General features: G+C 40.0%; 2 protein-coding genes across 5 annotated transcripts in view; both read left to right on the top strand.

The window, feature by feature from the left end:
- Positions 1–5,933, top strand: part of Fam120c (family with sequence similarity 120 member C) — a 142,276-nt gene extending 136,343 nt beyond the window's left edge. The window contains exon 17 of the mRNA XM_078034769.1: positions 5,307–5,933. Within this exon, the coding sequence (XP_077890895.1) occupies positions 5,307–5,318 (12 nt within the window). The 3' untranslated portion in view covers positions 5,319–5,933. The remainder of the gene's footprint in view (positions 1–5,306) is intronic.
- Positions 5,934–6,081: 148 nt separating this feature from the next.
- The window catches only part of Phf8 (PHD finger protein 8), an 83,607-nt gene continuing 71,473 nt past the window's right edge, over positions 6,082–18,215 (top strand). For all 4 annotated transcript variants that reach the window (XM_021719773.3, XM_078034775.1, XM_005339775.5 and 1 more), the window contains exons 1-2: positions 6,082–6,497; positions 7,477–7,667. In XM_021719773.3, coding sequence (XP_021575448.1) covers positions 7,570–7,667 — 98 coding nt within the window. In that variant the 5' untranslated portion in view covers positions 6,082–6,497; positions 7,477–7,569. The remainder of the gene's footprint in view (positions 6,498–7,476; positions 7,668–18,215) is intronic.

Below are 18,215 nucleotides of genomic sequence, written 5' to 3'. Positions count from 1 at the left end.
CTGCACCCTAGTCCCTCTGGCTCACTTTTCTGCAAATTCAATTATTCTATCATTTTCAATTTAGCAAAACCCTGTCTGAAATTTTGAAAAAAATATATTAAAAGGGCTGAGGATGGGCTGGGGTTGTGGCTCAGCCGTACGGCACTTGCCTAGCATGTGTGAGGCCCTGGATTCAATCCTCAGCACCACATAAAAATAAATAAAATAAAGGTATTGTGTCCAACTGCAACCAAAAAATAAACATTTTTTTAAAAGGGGGCTGAGGATGTAGCTCCAAGGTGAAGCACCCCTGCGTTCAATCCCCAGTACCAAAAAAAAAAAAAAAAAGTAGAAGAGGGACTTTCCTCCTGATACAATTGTTACTGACACTGTTAAGAGCATTTTGGGCTGGGGTTATAGCTCAGTGGTAAAGCACTTGACTAGCATGTGTGAGGCACTGGGTTTGATTCTCAGTACCATAGATAAACAAAATAAAAGTCCATTGACAACTAAAAAAATTAAGAAAAGAGTAGTTTATAGATTGTGACAACATTGGGATAAATTTTTGGTAAATTATTCAAAATGTACACCTTAGTACCTCTAGAGCTTGCCCGATTTTTCTAAAAAATAAAAAAAATTAACTCTCCATAAAATTAGTTTTAATTGCATTCAGTCTGAATCAATTTTTAATATAAATTTATACAATAGCATTTCAATATTTCCTCTGACATTTCCTGTAACTTGTGAAGGTCAAACAAAAAAAATGGAAAGTGGCTTCATGGTTTGTATATAATTCAGAATTATTTATGTGTTCTACTGGCTTATCTCCAATTACAAGGAAAAAAAGTTCAATTGTCTTCCTCACTAGTAATTGGTTCATCCTCAGCTTTTCATCTATTTTTTTTTTTTTTAGTTTTGTTTGCGGACACAACATCTTTGTTTGTATATGGTGCTGAGGATCGCACCTGGGCTGGGCCGCATGCATGCCAGGCGAGCGCGCTACTGCTTGAGCCACATCCCCAGCCCCAGCTTTTCATCTAATGTGTCTATTGTGACTATCTTGATTTTATTTTTCTATGCAGGGTCTATGTGCATGTTTGGCAAGCAATCTACCATTGATCTACATCTTAGCTCACAGTCTTTGATTTTAATTTCTAATTCTAATCCCCTGAATATTTGCTTTGAAATGTTGCACTAGTTTTTCAAAATCATTCACACACACACACACACACACACACACACACACTTTTTAAAATGTTATTTATTTATTTATATTTTTGCCATGCTGGGGATCAAACTCAGGGTATGCTATGCAAGTGCCTCACCACTGAAGAACATTTCCAGCTCCAAAATCAGATACTTTAAACTTTTTGAGGAATTCTAAGAACCCCATCATATATTTAACTACAATGTCCATGGCTATGCTTTTATTTTGTAATAGTTTCTTGGCAAAGTTTATTGCCTGAGTACCAGCAGTTCCTATCCCAGTGTGCAGAGTTAATCTTTGTGCAGATACTGCAGGGACAGTCTCTGGTGACAGAAGCACAAGCTTATCTCTCACCATGATTCACCTCACTGCCTTTGCAGACCTTCCTCTCTCCCAAGGTTATTGCCACTGCTATCTCTGCTCCTGCTGCCACAGTTGTTGTTGTTCGTATGTCCCCTTCTGGGCCCTGTGGTGCCCTGAACTGCCTCAAATGTGCTTGTGCACACCAGGTGACCTAAACAACTGCTCAGCATGCACACTGTTTGTAGTGCCCACAAGCTGTATACACTGCCACTGAGTATATCTCTTCTGCTACATTGTTACATTGGACTAGATACAAAATGTAAGTTCGAAGCTAAAATTATTGAGAATTTCAAGGCAATAACAGCAGTGTATCAAACCAAGTTCAAAGCCCCTTATGAGAGCAGAGCTCTGCACAGGTAGTGATCTAGGAAGCTGGCCCTGGAGGAGTAGGTTGGTGTTCTCAGCTGCCTAGTTTTGTGCCTGGGGCACCATCCTACTAATTTCTATACCATGTGTGTGCAAACTATATTTTGCTTCTATGATTCAAATTATTCTAAGAACCTTTGATTGATGATCTTCCTCCATTATATCTTATACATCAGTTGCTATTAAATCTGTACCAGTGGGATAATAGTATAGTGGAGCGGGTAAGGGCCTGGATTCTGGACCTGTATCACCAGAAACCCCAGGTTGGATACATACTAGCCATGTGACCTAAGTGAAGTCCTCATACTCAGCTTTCTCATTCAGTTCATAAAGTGGGTATAATACTAGTATCTACCTCATAGGGTTGGTGTACGGATTGGGTTAATGCATGTGAGAATTTACAATGGTGCTCAGCACACAGTAAATTCTCAGATGTCATTGTTTTCTCTTTTGTATTCACTATTTTTGTACTTTCAAGTTGTTTTGGAGCAAGCCTGTTCTTCCTCATGTAATCTTTTTCTTTTTCCCCATTCTCCCCCACTCCCTTTCTCCTCCTGCATTTTGTACTCTACTTTAAACCTCATCATGTTATCCAAACAGCTAGATGTACCTCTATGCAAATAAATGAATTGCTAAGAGCCAGGCTGGGTGGAGTTCCCTCTACAGAGGTAGGCAGGTGGCTGGCTGGTGGTCAGGGGCATTCTTCAGCCCAGATAACTGAATGCTTACAACAGGAATGCATTTGCTATTATCTGTGTGGTTAAAAATAAACATTTATGTTAAGTGGAAGTGGGTAGAAGAGGAAGCTTCCAGGGCAACCTTGGGCTATGGCAGCCAGTTCAGCTCAGTACTGTCAGGTTCACTCCCCTGGCAGTGCTGCCTTTCCCAGTATCCTTTAGTTCTCCCTCCCCATCCTCAAGAACACTGGGGAGGAACTTTTAGGGAAAGCAAAGAGTAGCACTATGCCCAGTTCAAATGCTACCTCTGGAAGTCTTTCTTGACACACCCACTGAACATGATTGAATTAAATGTACACCTCTCTTTGCTTCCACAAAATTTGTCCAAACCTCTAGGTATCACTTAAGAGTTTGACTTTTTTTAGGCTTGTCATTAATTTTACCTCGTCCTCCTCACTAGATTATATATCCTGAAGGATACATACAGGGGTCTCTTATTCAGACTTTACCCCAATCTTCACCTATAGTACTTCCAGTCCTCCCACCACCATTTTAGGACTTTTATGCTTTTGATTCTTTATTTCCTTGTCCCTAGCTAACCTTTCTTGATATTAAGGTCTCAACTCACATGCCACCTTCCTTGGCTAATCCATCTAAAGTACACTGCTTTCCCTCTAGATCATTCTTGAGCTCATAACTTGAATTATTTTTCCTAATAGCACTCACTACAACTGAAATTGTCTTGAGTTACTTTATTTTCTGTCTCCTTTGCTAGATTGGGAATCACAGGAGAGAAAGGACCTTGTATGTTTTATTCACCCCTGAAACCTCAGTACATAGCTTAGGAAATATATAAATATAATTTTATTTGATTATTGACTTGATTCCCCCACTAGAATTCAGCTTCATAAAGGCCAGCACCTTTATCTGTAATATGCTGATATCTTTAGCACGTGTCATATCATCTAGTGCATAATAAATGTTTAATAAAGAATTGCTGGGTAATGGCACAGACCTGTAGTCCCAGTGACTCAGGAGGCTGAGGCAGGAAGATGGCAAACAAATTCTAGGTCAGCCTTGGCAATTTGTAAGACTCTTGTCTTAAAATAAAAAAGGGCTGGGGTGTAGTTCTTAGGAATACTCCTGGATAAAAGCCATAATGCCACCATAAGACTCCCCCTGCCCAAACAAACAAATGATGAGCAATAAGGGTATTTTTAGAAGCAGTTTGAACACCTGGGTAATAACTATTTTGAGGCCCAACATTTTTTTTCTTTTTGGTCACACTGAGGATCAAACCGAAGGCCTCACACACTGAACTACATCTCCAGCCCCTAGATTCCTTTTATTTTGTGATAGGGTCTCATGAAGTTGTCCAGGCTGGCCTTGAACTTCTGATTCTCCTCATTAGCCTTTTTTCCCCCAAGAAAAAGGAAAAAAGAAGTTTTATTGCTTTGCTAGCAGAGAAGCACAAGAGACTCCAGTTCCAAAGGCTGTGATTCTCATCTCAGCCTTGTGAGTATCTGGGATTACAGGTGTGAGCTAGACTCCTTACTGCCCAGCTATGAAGCTATATGAAGACTATATTACTTTCTTAAAGAAGTCCTCTGTCTTCACTGCTCCAACTGCTTAAGCTTCAGGTCCCACTAAGCCTGGTCCTTTCTCTGGCTAAGAATGTGACTTAGTTACTCTTGCCCAAAAATCTTCAGTGGATTGTTATTGCTTATCGATAAAATCTAAATTATTTTGCATTTTGCAGTCTTTCATGATCTGAATCTCCTACCCATCTCTTTTGTCCTTCCTGTTTCAATAATAGTCAATTTATTTTAGTAAATGTTTCCCGTATGCCTCCTTAAATTTGTACATAGTGATCCTTTTGTGTAAAAAGTTCTTGCTTGTTTATTTAGTAAACATTTATATAATCTCTAGGTCTCCCTGAAGTCCTCCTTAAAACAGCAAGCAGCTTCTGAGGCTCTTTTTAAAGTTTATTTTATATGTTTTTTTTTCCTTTTAAAAGACAGGGTCTCACTTGTTGTCCAGGCTGGCCTCAAACTCCTGAGATCAAGTGATTCTTCTGTCTCAGCCTCTTGAGTAGCAAAGACTTAAGCAAAGCACTGTTACTGGCCATTTCATCTGACTTGTTTTACATTTTGTATGAGGAATTAATGTGTGTACTGGGCTTTCTACTCCAATTGTTTACTTGCAAACTTCTCTCCTGCACTGGCTGGTGATTTCTCACTACAGAGGCCATTTTCATTATTGTGTCACTGGGGCCTAACCCACCCTCACTGGTTTGGTGAGTGCACATTTTCTTTTTTTAAAGTGATGGCACCCTTTAAGAAAGTGATATGGTGAGAGAGCTAGAGAATTTTCTAGAATGTTTGAGGAAAACAGCGCCATTTTGAAGCACATGTGTCAAGCTCCCACTCAACGGTTCTTCTCACCACACATTGAGACTGTAGTTTGCAAATTTTGGAACAGGTGGGTGGAAATCACTGACCCATATCCGCACTGAAATGAACTGAACTGATAGGGTCGGCGAAGAGAGAGTTCAGAGGGAGGTGGGAAATTGGTAGAAACCTTATGGAGGAACTTCATTGAGGAGCGAGGATCAGGCTGAGGAAGGAATATGGAGGTGGAAGAGGGTCAACTTCCCAGTTCTGAAACTCAAGTTACTTGGCTTCTTGAAAATAATCACAGAGCTTTCTTCACAGGGTGAAGAATAAATGACACGAAGACCGTGGGAAAGCCTAGCCTGTTGAAGGTGCTCAATGAACTGCAGCTGCTGTGAGTACTCCGCCTCCATCCCAGTTGAAGCCCGCCCCCGCCGCCACCTATTACTTTTGCAGTTTGGAGTCACAGAGTTCATCTCTTCTCATAGGAGGAGAAGGATGGGGAGGAGTGTGTATGTGTGTGTGGGGGTGTTGCTTAACTCCCTGTTTGCCCAGAACAGGGGAAAGGCTAGGAAATTTTGGGCCCCACTCAAAATGGAGCCAAGCCCCTGCCTCGCCTAAGATGGCGGCTTCCCCGCCTCTCGGCTCAAGGTCTCCAGCGGCGATTGGGCATCTCTAACAGAGGAGCGGGTCCAAAGGTAGCTGGGCACCGCCCCCCTGTCTCAGGGTGGCACCCCGCCCCTGATGACATCACGCGGGAGCCTGCGGCTTGCTATTCCCCGCCTCCTACGCGGTCACCTCGCGAGCCCATCCCTCATAAGATGGCGGTTGGTTTGTCTCCCCACGGTAGCGCCGCCACTCTCAATATGGTAGCTGTTTACCCCATATTTCTCCTCCCCACTCCGCCTCAACTTCCTCGTTGTTTTGAATAAACTTTATTGACTACTACGAATTGCCTAGCACTGCTGCAGGGCTTCTCCTGGCGACTTTTCGGTCCGTCTTTCTTGGACCAGGCGGCCGGTTCATTTCGTTACTCCTTGGTTTGCTCGCGGCTTCTGCCGGCCCAGCGACGACGCCACTTGCCCATTCGCAGGGCAGCCACCAGACTAGGCCCGAGCTGAGGTCTCTAGTAGGCCCGAACGGCGGGGCCGTGGGGAGTGCTGTGGAGAAGGCTGCCCTGAAGCACTGCTGGGCAGCTGGCGCCGCACGACCCAGCGGGTGGTTCGAAGGGAAGGCGAGCAAGGTTCGCAGCTTTATGGTGACTATCCCAGAATTCGACGCGCGCCGCTACTGGGGCCGGAACTGCCGGGCGAACCTCCGCTGAGCGAAGCTCCGCGCCGCCTTGGAGCTAACCCGGCCGCCGGCGTGTCGCCGGGACTGAGCTCCGCCGGCGTGAGGACTAACCTACAGCTTTGGCCATGAGGCGGTCCACGTAGGATTCGGGACCGAGGACATTCTTGTCAGGTTTGAGGCGTGAAGACGTTCCTGTTAGGGAGGCGTAAAGAGATTCTCGTAAGTTTCGGGGGCTGCGAGGAGGATATTCCTGTCAGTCTCAGGATCTCGGATGAGAGCCCTGGCAATTTGGGGGTGCAGGGAAACCTTCGTCATTTTGAGGGGGCTGCAAGGAATACATGCCAGTTTCCAAGCGGAGGAGAAAGAAAATCGTTGCTTAGTTTTCAGCAGTGTGAGGAAATTCTAGTCAGTCGGGGGGTTTTGAACCGATCCTTTTTAGTTTCAAAGGTGCGATGAGAACCCTGTCATCTTTGAAGTAGGGGATGAGCTGATGAGTTTTTAAAGAGGTTTGTTTCTGTTGGGGGTGATTAGACTCCTGACGAGTCCAGGAAGGGATGATATTGAGTGACGGGAAGATCATTTAAACTCCGAGAACGCGACCCCAGAACTGTGATTTGAGTTTGGGCGCCTAGTCTTGTCTGCCTTGTTCCCTAAGGCTTTGGGGTGATTTTTGAGTAACCTGAACAGACTTTCAAGGGTCCCTCATTTCTCTGGTTGATCATATTAGGGGAGTGAGAGGAGGGTCTTTGGGTTGTTTCCTGAGGAACCCCCAGCCCCATTCTTTATGCTGTGGTTTGCGTCATAATAAAGGGAGCCGGGAGCCCTGGGAAACGAGAGGCTAGCAAGGACAGGGTTCAGTGAGGGATTAGGAGAGCTTCCTGAAAAGCCTCAGATATTTCCATGAAACCCGGAAAGAAGTTATCACTCACTCCAGGGCTTAGAAGGTAGGGGATGGGAGACAGGGGATGGGGGGAGACTCAAAGGTGGAGCACGGAACGTTCTTTCTGAGTGAAAGAAATTCTAAAGGCCGGGTGGACTTTCTCTGGTTGCCCCCTACAGCCACACCAGCTGTGTTGCATCCCGGCTGGCGGAGGTAACTCCCTATTTCATAGCTGAGGGTTGGTGCCCCAAGGCGAGTGGGAGGGGGTGGGCGTGGGGGGACCTGATTCACTCTGTAAAAAGTGTTGTTTGTGCCCAGCTATCGTCCAGAGAGGACGCGTCCTGTTGCCTCCAGCCCCTCCTTGACACCAGGAACCTGGCCCGCCGCAGATCGCTCCAAGGCCCCACGAAGATGGCCTCGGTGCCTGTGTATTGCCTCTGTCGGCTACCTTATGATGTGACCCGCTTTATGATTGAGTGTGACATGTGTCAAGACTGGTTTCATGGCAGGTAAGGAGGGCAGGCCAGGTTGGACGGGGTACAGTGGCCAAGTGCATTCATTCACTCTCTCCTTCTCAGCTCTGTTTTAGATTCATGCTCAGAAACTGTCCCCCTTTTCTCAGACCCAGGTTTTTCCATCCTCCTTTAAGACCAAGGCTGCCTGACATTGGCCTTTGATTTCCTTTTTCTTTCTCTGTTTTCCCCTACAATTCTTTTTTTGTGTCCTTTTGAAAAAAAAAAAGATGTGTACATGTGTACAAGTATGTGCATGTATGTGTATATACATATTTGTGTATATGTATGCCTGTGTGTGTATGTGTCTGTATAATACACACACACACACACACACACACACACACACACACACACACACCCCTTCCGTTTTAGCTATAAAGAAAGCATCATTTTTGTATTCCGGCAGTTGTGTTTTGCCTTACACACTGGCTTTGGGGGAGGCAGTACTGCATTTTTGAGGTATCTGAATCTGACAAACATACATTTCTTTGCAACTTACTATCAGAGTGGCCTTGGGCAAGTTGCTTTTCCTCTGTGAGCCTTATTGTCTTCACCAATAAAATGTATCAAATACATCCTTCCTGGCTTTAAAGTAATTTGCATGCATTCAATAAATGGAGACAAATGCAATAGTATTTTATTTCTGCACTATCTGCAGAACCATCCTTATAACTAAATTGAATTAAGCAGAAAGGATATTGGGTAAAACAGCAGGAGTAAAACCACTAATGAATTCCCTCCAGTTAACCATGTGTGCACATAAGCACCTGTCACCCAGAATTCCAGAGAGGTTAGTGTGTGGAATAAAACTGTAATATTATCCCATTATTGAGATTTAAATCCCAGCTATGGAAAAATAACCATAAGACAGATATGTACACTGGAATACAATAAAGCAGTATATGTCATTCTCCTTCTGTCATGTAGATTCTAGAATCCTCAGTTGTCAGTAGTTCCTTCCAGAGGAGCTGTTTCTCTTATCATGTTCATAATCAAAGTAATGGTATTGATGTTGCCAAAATCCTGCCCTAAGTAGGGGTTACCCCTTGCAGCATATCCAATTCATATTTAACTGATCTTTATTGAATATTTACTATTTATGTACCAGATGCAGAGTTCCATTTACTGTTTCATGTTTATTTAAGAGGGACAGATCTAGAAAGTAAAGTCTTTTCTTTTGCTCTGGAAATAAGTGGGGATTAAATGTTTTTCGTATCCGGGCATGACAGAGCATGCATGTAATCCCAGTGACTTGTGAAGGTGAGGCAGGAGGATTGCAAGTTTGAGGCTAGCCTCAGCAACTTAGTGAGGCCCTAAGCAACTTAACAAGATCCTATCTCAAAAAAAAAAAAAAAAAAAGAAAGAAAAAAGTCTGGGGAATGTAGCTCAGTTGTTAAGCACCCCTGGGTTCAATCCCTGGTACTAAAAAGAAAAAAAAATTCTGGGCTGGGGATGTGGCTCAGTGACAGAGCGCTTGCCTCCTAGCATGTGCGAGGCACTGGGTTTATTCTCAGAATCAAATATAAATAAAATAAAGGTCCACTTGCAACTAATATATGTGTGTAATATATATATATATATATATATATATATATATATATTTTTTTTTTTTTTTCAAAAAAAAGAAGAAAAAAGTTCTTTCAGGATTCTTGGTTATCTTTGCTAGTGCTGATAAGTCACTCCTCAGCTTAAAATTATTCTTTTATTCGTTTTCCTGCAGGATAAAATTGAGTCTTCTTTATGTAATAGACAAGACTTGTTTAATCTCATTTCCCACCCCTCCCTACCCGCTCCCTCTGTACTAGAGGTTGAACTCAGGGAAGCTTTACCACTGAGTTAAATTCACAGTCCTTTTTATTTTGAAGCAGGGACTGTTTGAGTTGCTGAGGCTGGCCTTAAACTTGTGATCCTCCTGCCTTAGCCTCCTGAGTTGCTAGGGTTAGTGGCTATGCACCACAATGCCTGGCTCCTCCGTGTCCTAGCAAAACTGAACTGTGTACAGTTTTGGGACAATTTTATACTCCTTTATACCTCTTTTCTTTGTATATGCTATTTCCACTAATGTCCTCCCCTTTATAACTCGTAGAATATCTCCTCTATAAGGCCTGCTTCCCCTGGGTTCCCACTGAACCTTTTATGCATCCTTATTAAAAATAATTATTTCATATTATGAATATGTTGGGTCCTACTCATTGGCAGGTGCTCCCTGAGAGGAGAGATGCCATCTTTTCATTTTTGGTATCGTCAGAACGTGGTTCATGTAGTAAAGTCTAACATGTAATAGATGTTGAGTATATTTTTGAGTGAAAGAATGAGTCTTCATGAAAAAACTATTTTTGTTGCTTTTGGCCCTTAGTTTGTATTATACAGGAAGTACGTAGGTTCAGTCCTGGAAAAGGGGCTTCTGCTCACAATATAGAGACCTTATCTCTACACACTGGGAACAGGGAACAGGAATGAATGCTTCCCAAGTGTATACTTGTGCCAGACTCTATACCAGGGCCTTTGCATAAATTATTTAATTTATACCCAGGCCTGAAAGTTAGATTTCTAAATTGTAGCATGTTTAAATTTCCTTTTCTTGGCTATATAGGCAAGATATGCTCATTGTAGAAAATACAGGAGAAGAATATAGAAGGAAACAAAAGTCAACTATCCTTCTACAATCTGGCATAATCCACTGTTGACATTTTTGCTACAATAACTCTTCTCTTTTGACTTCAAACATAAACGTGTTTTTTTTTTTTTATAAAATGGGATTGTATTATAAATACCATTTTGTTACCTGTCTTTTATTCTTCCCTAACATAATGTGGGTATTTGCCATGTTATTAAATAGTCATCTAAATTTAGTTTCTGATATTACATTATATGTATTTGTTATTAGTTACTTGATTATTTCCTTTATAGTTATATACTGATATTATTTACATTTTTATATTATAAATGTTGTTGAGATGCAAGGAAACTATGGGTATTGTGTGGAAAGATTTTGCATCTTGATATGAGTGCTGTTAAAACAAAAGGAAAAACATTATGGTGAACATCTTTGAACAATGGACACTTGACATTTATAAGCAGCCCCCACTGAAGCCAAATTTACAAATTTACAAAATATGAAGATGGGTTTTATGGTCCAGGCCCCTCTTTAAGAATATTTCAATGGTGAGTTCTGTGTTTCTGTGTATACTCTGATATGAGTTAACTGCTCTAATCTTTTTCCATGAAAGAAACCAATTTTTTAAATCTCTTCTGTTTCTTTCTATGGGCTGTCAGAGAACAAGGACGGTAGCTGAGAATCAGGTCTTTGGTGGGTGGCTGCTCTTGCTTACTCAGTGCATTGCTCACTTGCTTTCTGTCTTGCTCTCCCTCATGAGTGCACACACATACCCCAGGCTCACAGTGCTCCATTTAAGTTTATATTTCAACACAACTGAAAGTAACTAAATATTATGAACTTTTCATGGTGGCTTTTAAAATTAAGCCCACAGATTTTAAATCCACAAATGCCTAGAGGTGATGATAGAAATCTGTTCTTATCTCTGATGGATTTCATTAAGTCCAGTTAGGAATTATAGTGTGTAACACAAAGTTACTAACTGGAGAGGTTGTAACAAGGGAGGCAACTGTTCCATTTCAAGGATGGGAGTCTGGAATTTGTGATTTTGTAAGTGTGGATTTGAACTTTGAATTATCTAATTCCAGAGTCCAATTTCTTGAAAGTAGAAAAACTACTCATTCCTCACTTAAGAGACTGGATTTCACAAAAACACTGATTTGTAGAACAGCACTTCTTAAACTTTAGCATGCATAAGAATCATATGGAAGACTTGTTAAAACACAAGACAGGTAGACCCCAGCTATAGTGTTTCTGATTCAGTAGGTGATCAGAGCCCACCCTCGTCAGCTACAGATTTAAAACATTATCCTTCCTTGATTTCTTCTTCTCTAAGGTGTGATAGCTTCTAATATTGGGGGATGGATGAGCTAACATATTATTGTTGTGTACCAGTCACCCTTGTGGGGTTCATCAACTGGGAATTTTATTTTTAATATTTATTTTTTAGTTGTAGTTGAACACAATACCTTTATTTTATTTATTTATTTTTATGTGGTGCTAAGGATCAAACCAGGGTCTTGCATGTGCAAGGTGAGCAATCTAGCCACAACCCCAGTCCTCAACTGGGAATTTGTGCAAAAATGCAAATTATAGGGCTGGGACTGGAACTCAGCAATCTACATTTTTAAAAATCTTTATTTATTTTTTAGTTGTAGTTGTCAATACCTTTATTTTATTTATTTATTTTTATGTGGTGCTGAGGATTGAACCCAGGGCCTTGAACATGCTAGGCAAGTGTTCTACAGCTGAGCCACAACCCCAGCCCCAGCAATCTACATTTTATCAGATTATTAATTCTGAGACACCCTAACCTTTAAGAATCATTATTGTACACTGATGGATAAAACTAGTTGGCATCCATTAATTAATGTCTGGAGTTTTGACAAAAGCCTCACCTCTTTACAGCTTTTCTGTTTGTAAAAGAAATATTGGTTGATACTTTGCAAGGATTTGGCTGTGGTGTGCATTCTGAACTCTAGAGAAAGGGGCACTGATTTCAGTTCTTGGTTCAAATTGTGACTTGTTGGGGCTAGGGTTGTGGCTCAGTGGTAGAGCACTTGCCTAGCACGTATGAGGCACTGGGTTCGATCTTCAGCACCACATTAAAAATAAATAAGTAAAATAAAGGTATTGTGTCCATCTACAACTAAAAAATTTTTTAAAAAATTCTGACAAATTAGAATAAATTTTAAAAATTCACTAAGGATAAAAAAAAACTCTGACTTGTTACTTTTTTTTGGTGGGGGGTACCAGGGATTGAACTCGGGGGCACTTAAACACTGAACCACATCTCCAGCCCTTTTTTATATTTTATTTAGAGACAGGGTCTTGCTGAGTTGCTCAGGGCCTTGCTAAGTTGCTGAGACTGGCTTTGAACTCAAGATCCTCCTTCCTCAATCTCCTGAGCTTCTGAGATTACAGGCATGTGTCACCATGCCTGACCTGACCCTGTTACTTATTACAAAAAAATTTCATCTGTTCGTCCTCAGTTTTACTGAGAATGGTTATAAAGATATAAATAAAGTGGTTGTAGCTATTTTTTGTTGAGCACCAACTAATATGTCAATTGTTGTGCTAAACATTTTGCCTAATTATCTTTATTTAATCCTTTTTAAAAGTTTTAAAATCAGGAATCTATTTAGTTGTGTTAGTTTGTATTTTCCAAGGAACTGATACATTTCACCTAAGTTGTCAAATTTATACAGTTATTCATAGTGTTCCCTTATTATCCTTTTAGTATTTGTAGGCTCTGTTTTGATATTTTGTTCCTGTTTATTAAAATTTTGTGTCTTGCCAGGAACCATGGCGCACCTTATAATACCAGTGGCTTGAGAGGCTGAGGCAGTTCAATTTATCCATCTCCATATTTGTAAATTTGGAATTCTTAAAGACTTGCAAGTTCAAGGCCAACCTCAGTGAGGCTCCAAGCAACTTGGTGAAATTCTGTCTCAAAATAAAAATATAAAAAGGGCTAGGGATGTACTTAAGTGGTTAGCACCTCTGGATTCAATCCCTGGTACCAAAAAAATGGCATCTTTTCTTAGAATTGATAACAGATTTGTCAGTTTTATTTTATTTTTCCTGTATTATTTTTATTTTTGATTCACATTCTTTTCAAAGTAGAAGGTTTTTTGTTGACTTTATCTTTTATCTTTCTGTTTTCAGTTTCATTGATTTTCACATGTTATTATTTCTTCTGCTTGCTTTAGCTGTATTTTGCTCCTCTTTATCTTGTTTCTTGAGGTGGTAACTTAGATTATTGATTTGATACTTTTTTAAAATATAAATATTTAGTAATATAAATTTCCCTCAGCATTGATTTAGCTGTGTCCCACAAATTTTGATATATTTTCCTTTTCATGTAGTTCAATACTTTTTAAAAATTTCCCTTGAGACTTCTTATTTGACCCATGAATTATTTAAAAGTATGTTGTTTAGTTTCTAAGTGTTTGTAGAATTTCCTTTTATCATTTTGTCTACTTTGATTCCATAGTGATCAGGGAATATATTTTGTATGATTTTGTATGTTCCTTTAAATGGATTGAGATTTGTTTGATAGCCCAGGATTTATGTAATCTATCTTGGTACATGTTCCATGATCACTTGAAAAGCATGTATATTCTGCATTATGGGGTATAATGTTCTTACTTTTTTTGTACCAGGGATAGACGCCAAGGGTGCTTAACCACTGAACTACCCCTCTAGCTCTTTTTATTTTTTATTTTGGGACAGGGTCTTACTAAGTACCTTAGGCCCTCTTAAATTGCTAAGGCTGGCTTTGAATTTGTAATTCTCCTGCATCAGCCTCCTGAGTCCATTGGGATTACAGATGTGCGCTGCCACACCTGGCTTGTTGGGTGTAATGTCCTGTAAATGTTAATTAACTTACTATTGGTTAGTGGCATTGCTGGATTCTTTATTCTTGCTGATTTTCTATGTAGTTGTTCAGTAAGTTCTGGGGAAGTTGGTAATGGGGATTGAATCCAGGGCCTCATACTTGCTAGACCAGTGCTCTACCACTGAGCCATCCCTAGCCTCCCATTCAGTAAATTTTTGAAAGAGAGGTGTTGAAATGTCTAACTGTAACTGTGGGCTTATCTATTTCTCCTTTCAGTTCTATCATTTATTGCTTTACATATTTTGTATCTTTGTTGTTTGATATTTATGTACCTAGAATTTCAGTCTTGGTGTATTGAACCTTTTATCATTAATGTAATGTCTATGTTTCTCATAGTTTTGTTTGTATGCAAGTCTACTTTATCTTATAATATAGATTCTCCTGCCTTCTTTTGATTAAGGGTTGCATGATATATACTTTTTCATCCCTACTTTATTCTTTTGAGGTGCTAGTGTTTGAACTCAGGGCCTTGTGCATGCTAGAGATGCACTCTACCACTGATCTACATTCTCAGTCATCATCTCTTTACAGTCAGTCTATTTATATACCATATATAAAGTGCATTTCTTGCAGGCAATATGTAGTTTGGTATTATTTACTCTGCTAGTCTCTTATAATGGGCATATTTAGTCAATTTATACTTAATACAGTTATTGATGTATTATGGCTTAAATATGTTATTTAAATTTTTCTTCTCTCTTCTTTGTGCCTCTGTTTTCCCTTCTCCTTCCTCCCCCACTCTTATTTTGTGGTACTGCCAATTGAACCCAGGGGCACTCTACCACTGAGCTATATATCCCAAGACTTTTTGAAATTTTTTTATCTTGAAACAGGTATTCATAAGTTGTCGAGGCTGGCCTGGAATACAGTCCTCCTGCCTTGGCCTCCTGAGTCCCTGGGATTACAGGTGTAACATACTGCACCCAAGTTTATGCCTCTGTTTTCTTTCTTCTGTCTTGTTGATTATTTATATCTTTTTTACAATTCCATTTTGCTTTATCTGTATTGTTTTAAAATGTGTCTTTGTATAGGTTTTTCAATTCTTGCCCTAGATGTTATTTCATACATATATATAATTTACCACAATCAGCTGGTGTTTTTATTTTTTCCTGTTTGAGTGTAGAGTAGAAACTTACTTTCTCTTTAAATTCCTTTATATTCCCTTATGTATAATATAACTAGTCTTAAATGTTCTACATACATTGAGAACCACACAATACAGTGCTGTGCTTTTTTTCAGAATTGAGGATTTTGAAACAGTCCACTAAATTGCCCAGGCTGGCCTGGAATTTGCAATTTTCATGCCTCAGCTTCCTGAGTATCTGGGATTACAGGTTATACCACTGTGCCCAGTTTATACCTCTGTTTTCTTTCTACTGCATTTTTGTGAGTTACTTATACCTTTTTTAAAATTCCATTTTGCTTTTTTTTTTTTTTTTGGTACTGGGGATTGAAGTTAGGGGCACTTGACCATTGGAGCCACCTCTCCCGGCCCAATTTTGTATGTTATTTAAGGACAGGGTCTAGCTGAGTTGCTTAACACCTCGCTTTTGCAGAATCTGGCTTTGAACTCATGGTCCTCCTGCCTCAGCCTCCCAAGCTGTTGGGATTATAGGCTTGTGCAACCCTGCAGGACTCCATTTTGCTTTATCTACAATGTATCTCTTTGTATATGTTTTTCAGCACTTGCTCTAGATCTCTAGGGATTGAACTCAGGGGCACTTAACCACTGAGCCACATCCTCAGCTCTATTTTTTTTTAATTTAGAGACAGGGTCTTACTGAGTTGCTTAGCGCCTTGCTGTTGCTGGGGCTGGCTTTAAACTCAGGATCCTCCTGTGTCCACCTCCTGAGCCTCTGGAGCAGATGCGCCTGGTTAGATGTTATTTTATACATAATATAATTTCCCACAACCAATTCATGTTTACACTTTCCCAGTTTGAGTAAAAACTTATTTCTCATGCTTTGTCAGCAGTTGTGGTACACTCCTGTAGCTCCAGCAATTTGGGAGGCTGAGTCAGGATGATCAAAAGTTCTAGGCCAGCCTCAGTTACATATCCCTAGTCCCTATCTCAAAAAGGGCTGGGAATGTAGCGTGTTGGTAAAGTGCTCCAGATTCAATCCCCAGGACCAAAAAATTTTAAAAAAGAAACTCTCTTTAAACCCTTTTACATTCTCTTCTTTTTTCTACACACATTGAGAATCACATCAGACAGTGCCATTTTTTTCTTTAGTACTGGGGACTGATCCCAGGGGCGGTCTTATCACAGAGCTATATCCCTAGCCCTTTTTTTGAGACAAGGTCACTCTAAGTTGCCCGGGCTGGCCTGGAATTTGTCATCCTCATGCCTCTGTTTCCTGAGTAGCTGGGGTTATAGGTTTGTGCCACCACCTCTGGCAAGTGCCATATTTTTTGCTTCTACCATCAAACATAATTTAGAGAACTTGAAAGGAAAATGAAAGTATATTGTATTTCCTTATACTTTTCCTCTTTCCCTTGTTCTTTTACTTCCTAATTCCTTCCAAGATTTCTTCTTGTATCATTTCCTTTCTGTTTAGATAGCTTTATCTCCCCCCCCCTTTTTTTTAAGGATAGGTCTATTAGCAACAAATACTTTTTGTTTTCTTTCATCTCTCTTGGTTTCTGTTGATCTTTTTATTTGACATCAAATTCTGTATTTCCAGTTCTTTCAGCACTTGAAAACTGTTGTGCCTCCATGGTTTCTGATGAGAGATCCTGTCATTCAAATGGGTGGTGTGCTTTAGGTAATATGTGACTTCTCTCTTACTACTTTCAAGATTTTTCCCTTTTATAATTTTAGGAGTTGATTAAGCCACTGTCTCACTATGGGTTCTTTGTTTTTGTCTTTTGTTATAGTCCTGTAGGTTACTGAGTCTCTGTGCATTTTTTTTCAGTGCTGTGGCTCAAATCTAGGGTCTCACATGTGTGAGGCAAGTGCTCTACCATTGAGTTACATATCCCTAGTCCTGTACATTTTTTTCTACTCCACATTTCTTTCCATTTAGATTCTGTCTTCAAGTTTACTGATTATTTCTTCTGTTATCTTCATTCTGCTGTTGAACTCATCCAATGAATTTTCTTTAAAATTATTGTATTTTTCATATCGAAAAGTTCCATTTGTTTGTTTGTTTGTTTTTTGAAAAAAAAATCTATTTGTTTGCAGAGATTTTCTTTTCTTGGCACTTTCTACTTACTCATTTGTTTCTGGCATGTTTGTAATTGTCCATTTTTTGTAGTGCCTTTAAAATTCTTGTCAGATAATTCCAACATCTGTGTCATCTTAGTGTTGACATCTGTTGATTTTCTTTTCTCATTCAACTTGTGATTTTCCTTGTTCTTGAAATGGTGAGTGATTATTATAATTATATCCTGGACATTTGGGGCATTATATTATGAGACTCTGGAGCTTATTTAAAACTTCTTTTTTACAACCCTCTTCAGACACTGTACTTTGGTTGCAGGAATGAGGTACAAGTTCATTGCTACCACATGGGGGGTGGAAATCCAAATTTCCCACTTTGTCTCTGTTGACACAAACCACTTGGTAGGTGGTTGGATCCTGCTACACCTAGTTGTTGTTCCTTTTTCTCTTTACTTTTCAGATTCTTATTATGTTTGTTTTGTATGTAATACCATGGTTTATAGCTGTACTTAGTGGGAGAAGTAGGGAGAAGTGTATCTACTCTATATTGTTTTAGAACCAGAAGGGACCACTTAATTTTTACATTAGCTCTTTGGAGCTACTATTTCCCCCATGAGGTTAAATAACTTGTCCAAAGCTACGTAGCCCATTAGCTGTTGCACCACAAATCAAACCTGGATCTCATGGACTCTTGCTATAGGATATAATATAGTACTCTTCAGTTGTTAGAAATTGTAGAAGGTAGGGAAAAATCAGGGTTTAAAAATTTATACATACTCCACATTTTTGTTCCAAGTAAAATCAAGTTAAAGTATATACCATTATTTTTGAAGCAGCAGAAGGATAAGCTGAAGTCTTAGG

Source organism: Ictidomys tridecemlineatus, chromosome X (assembly GCF_052094955.1).
Source record: "Ictidomys tridecemlineatus isolate mIctTri1 chromosome X, mIctTri1.hap1, whole genome shotgun sequence".
NCBI lineage: Eukaryota > Metazoa > Chordata > Mammalia > Rodentia > Sciuridae > Ictidomys > Ictidomys tridecemlineatus.
This window is presented reverse-complemented; position numbering and strand designations above follow the sequence as displayed.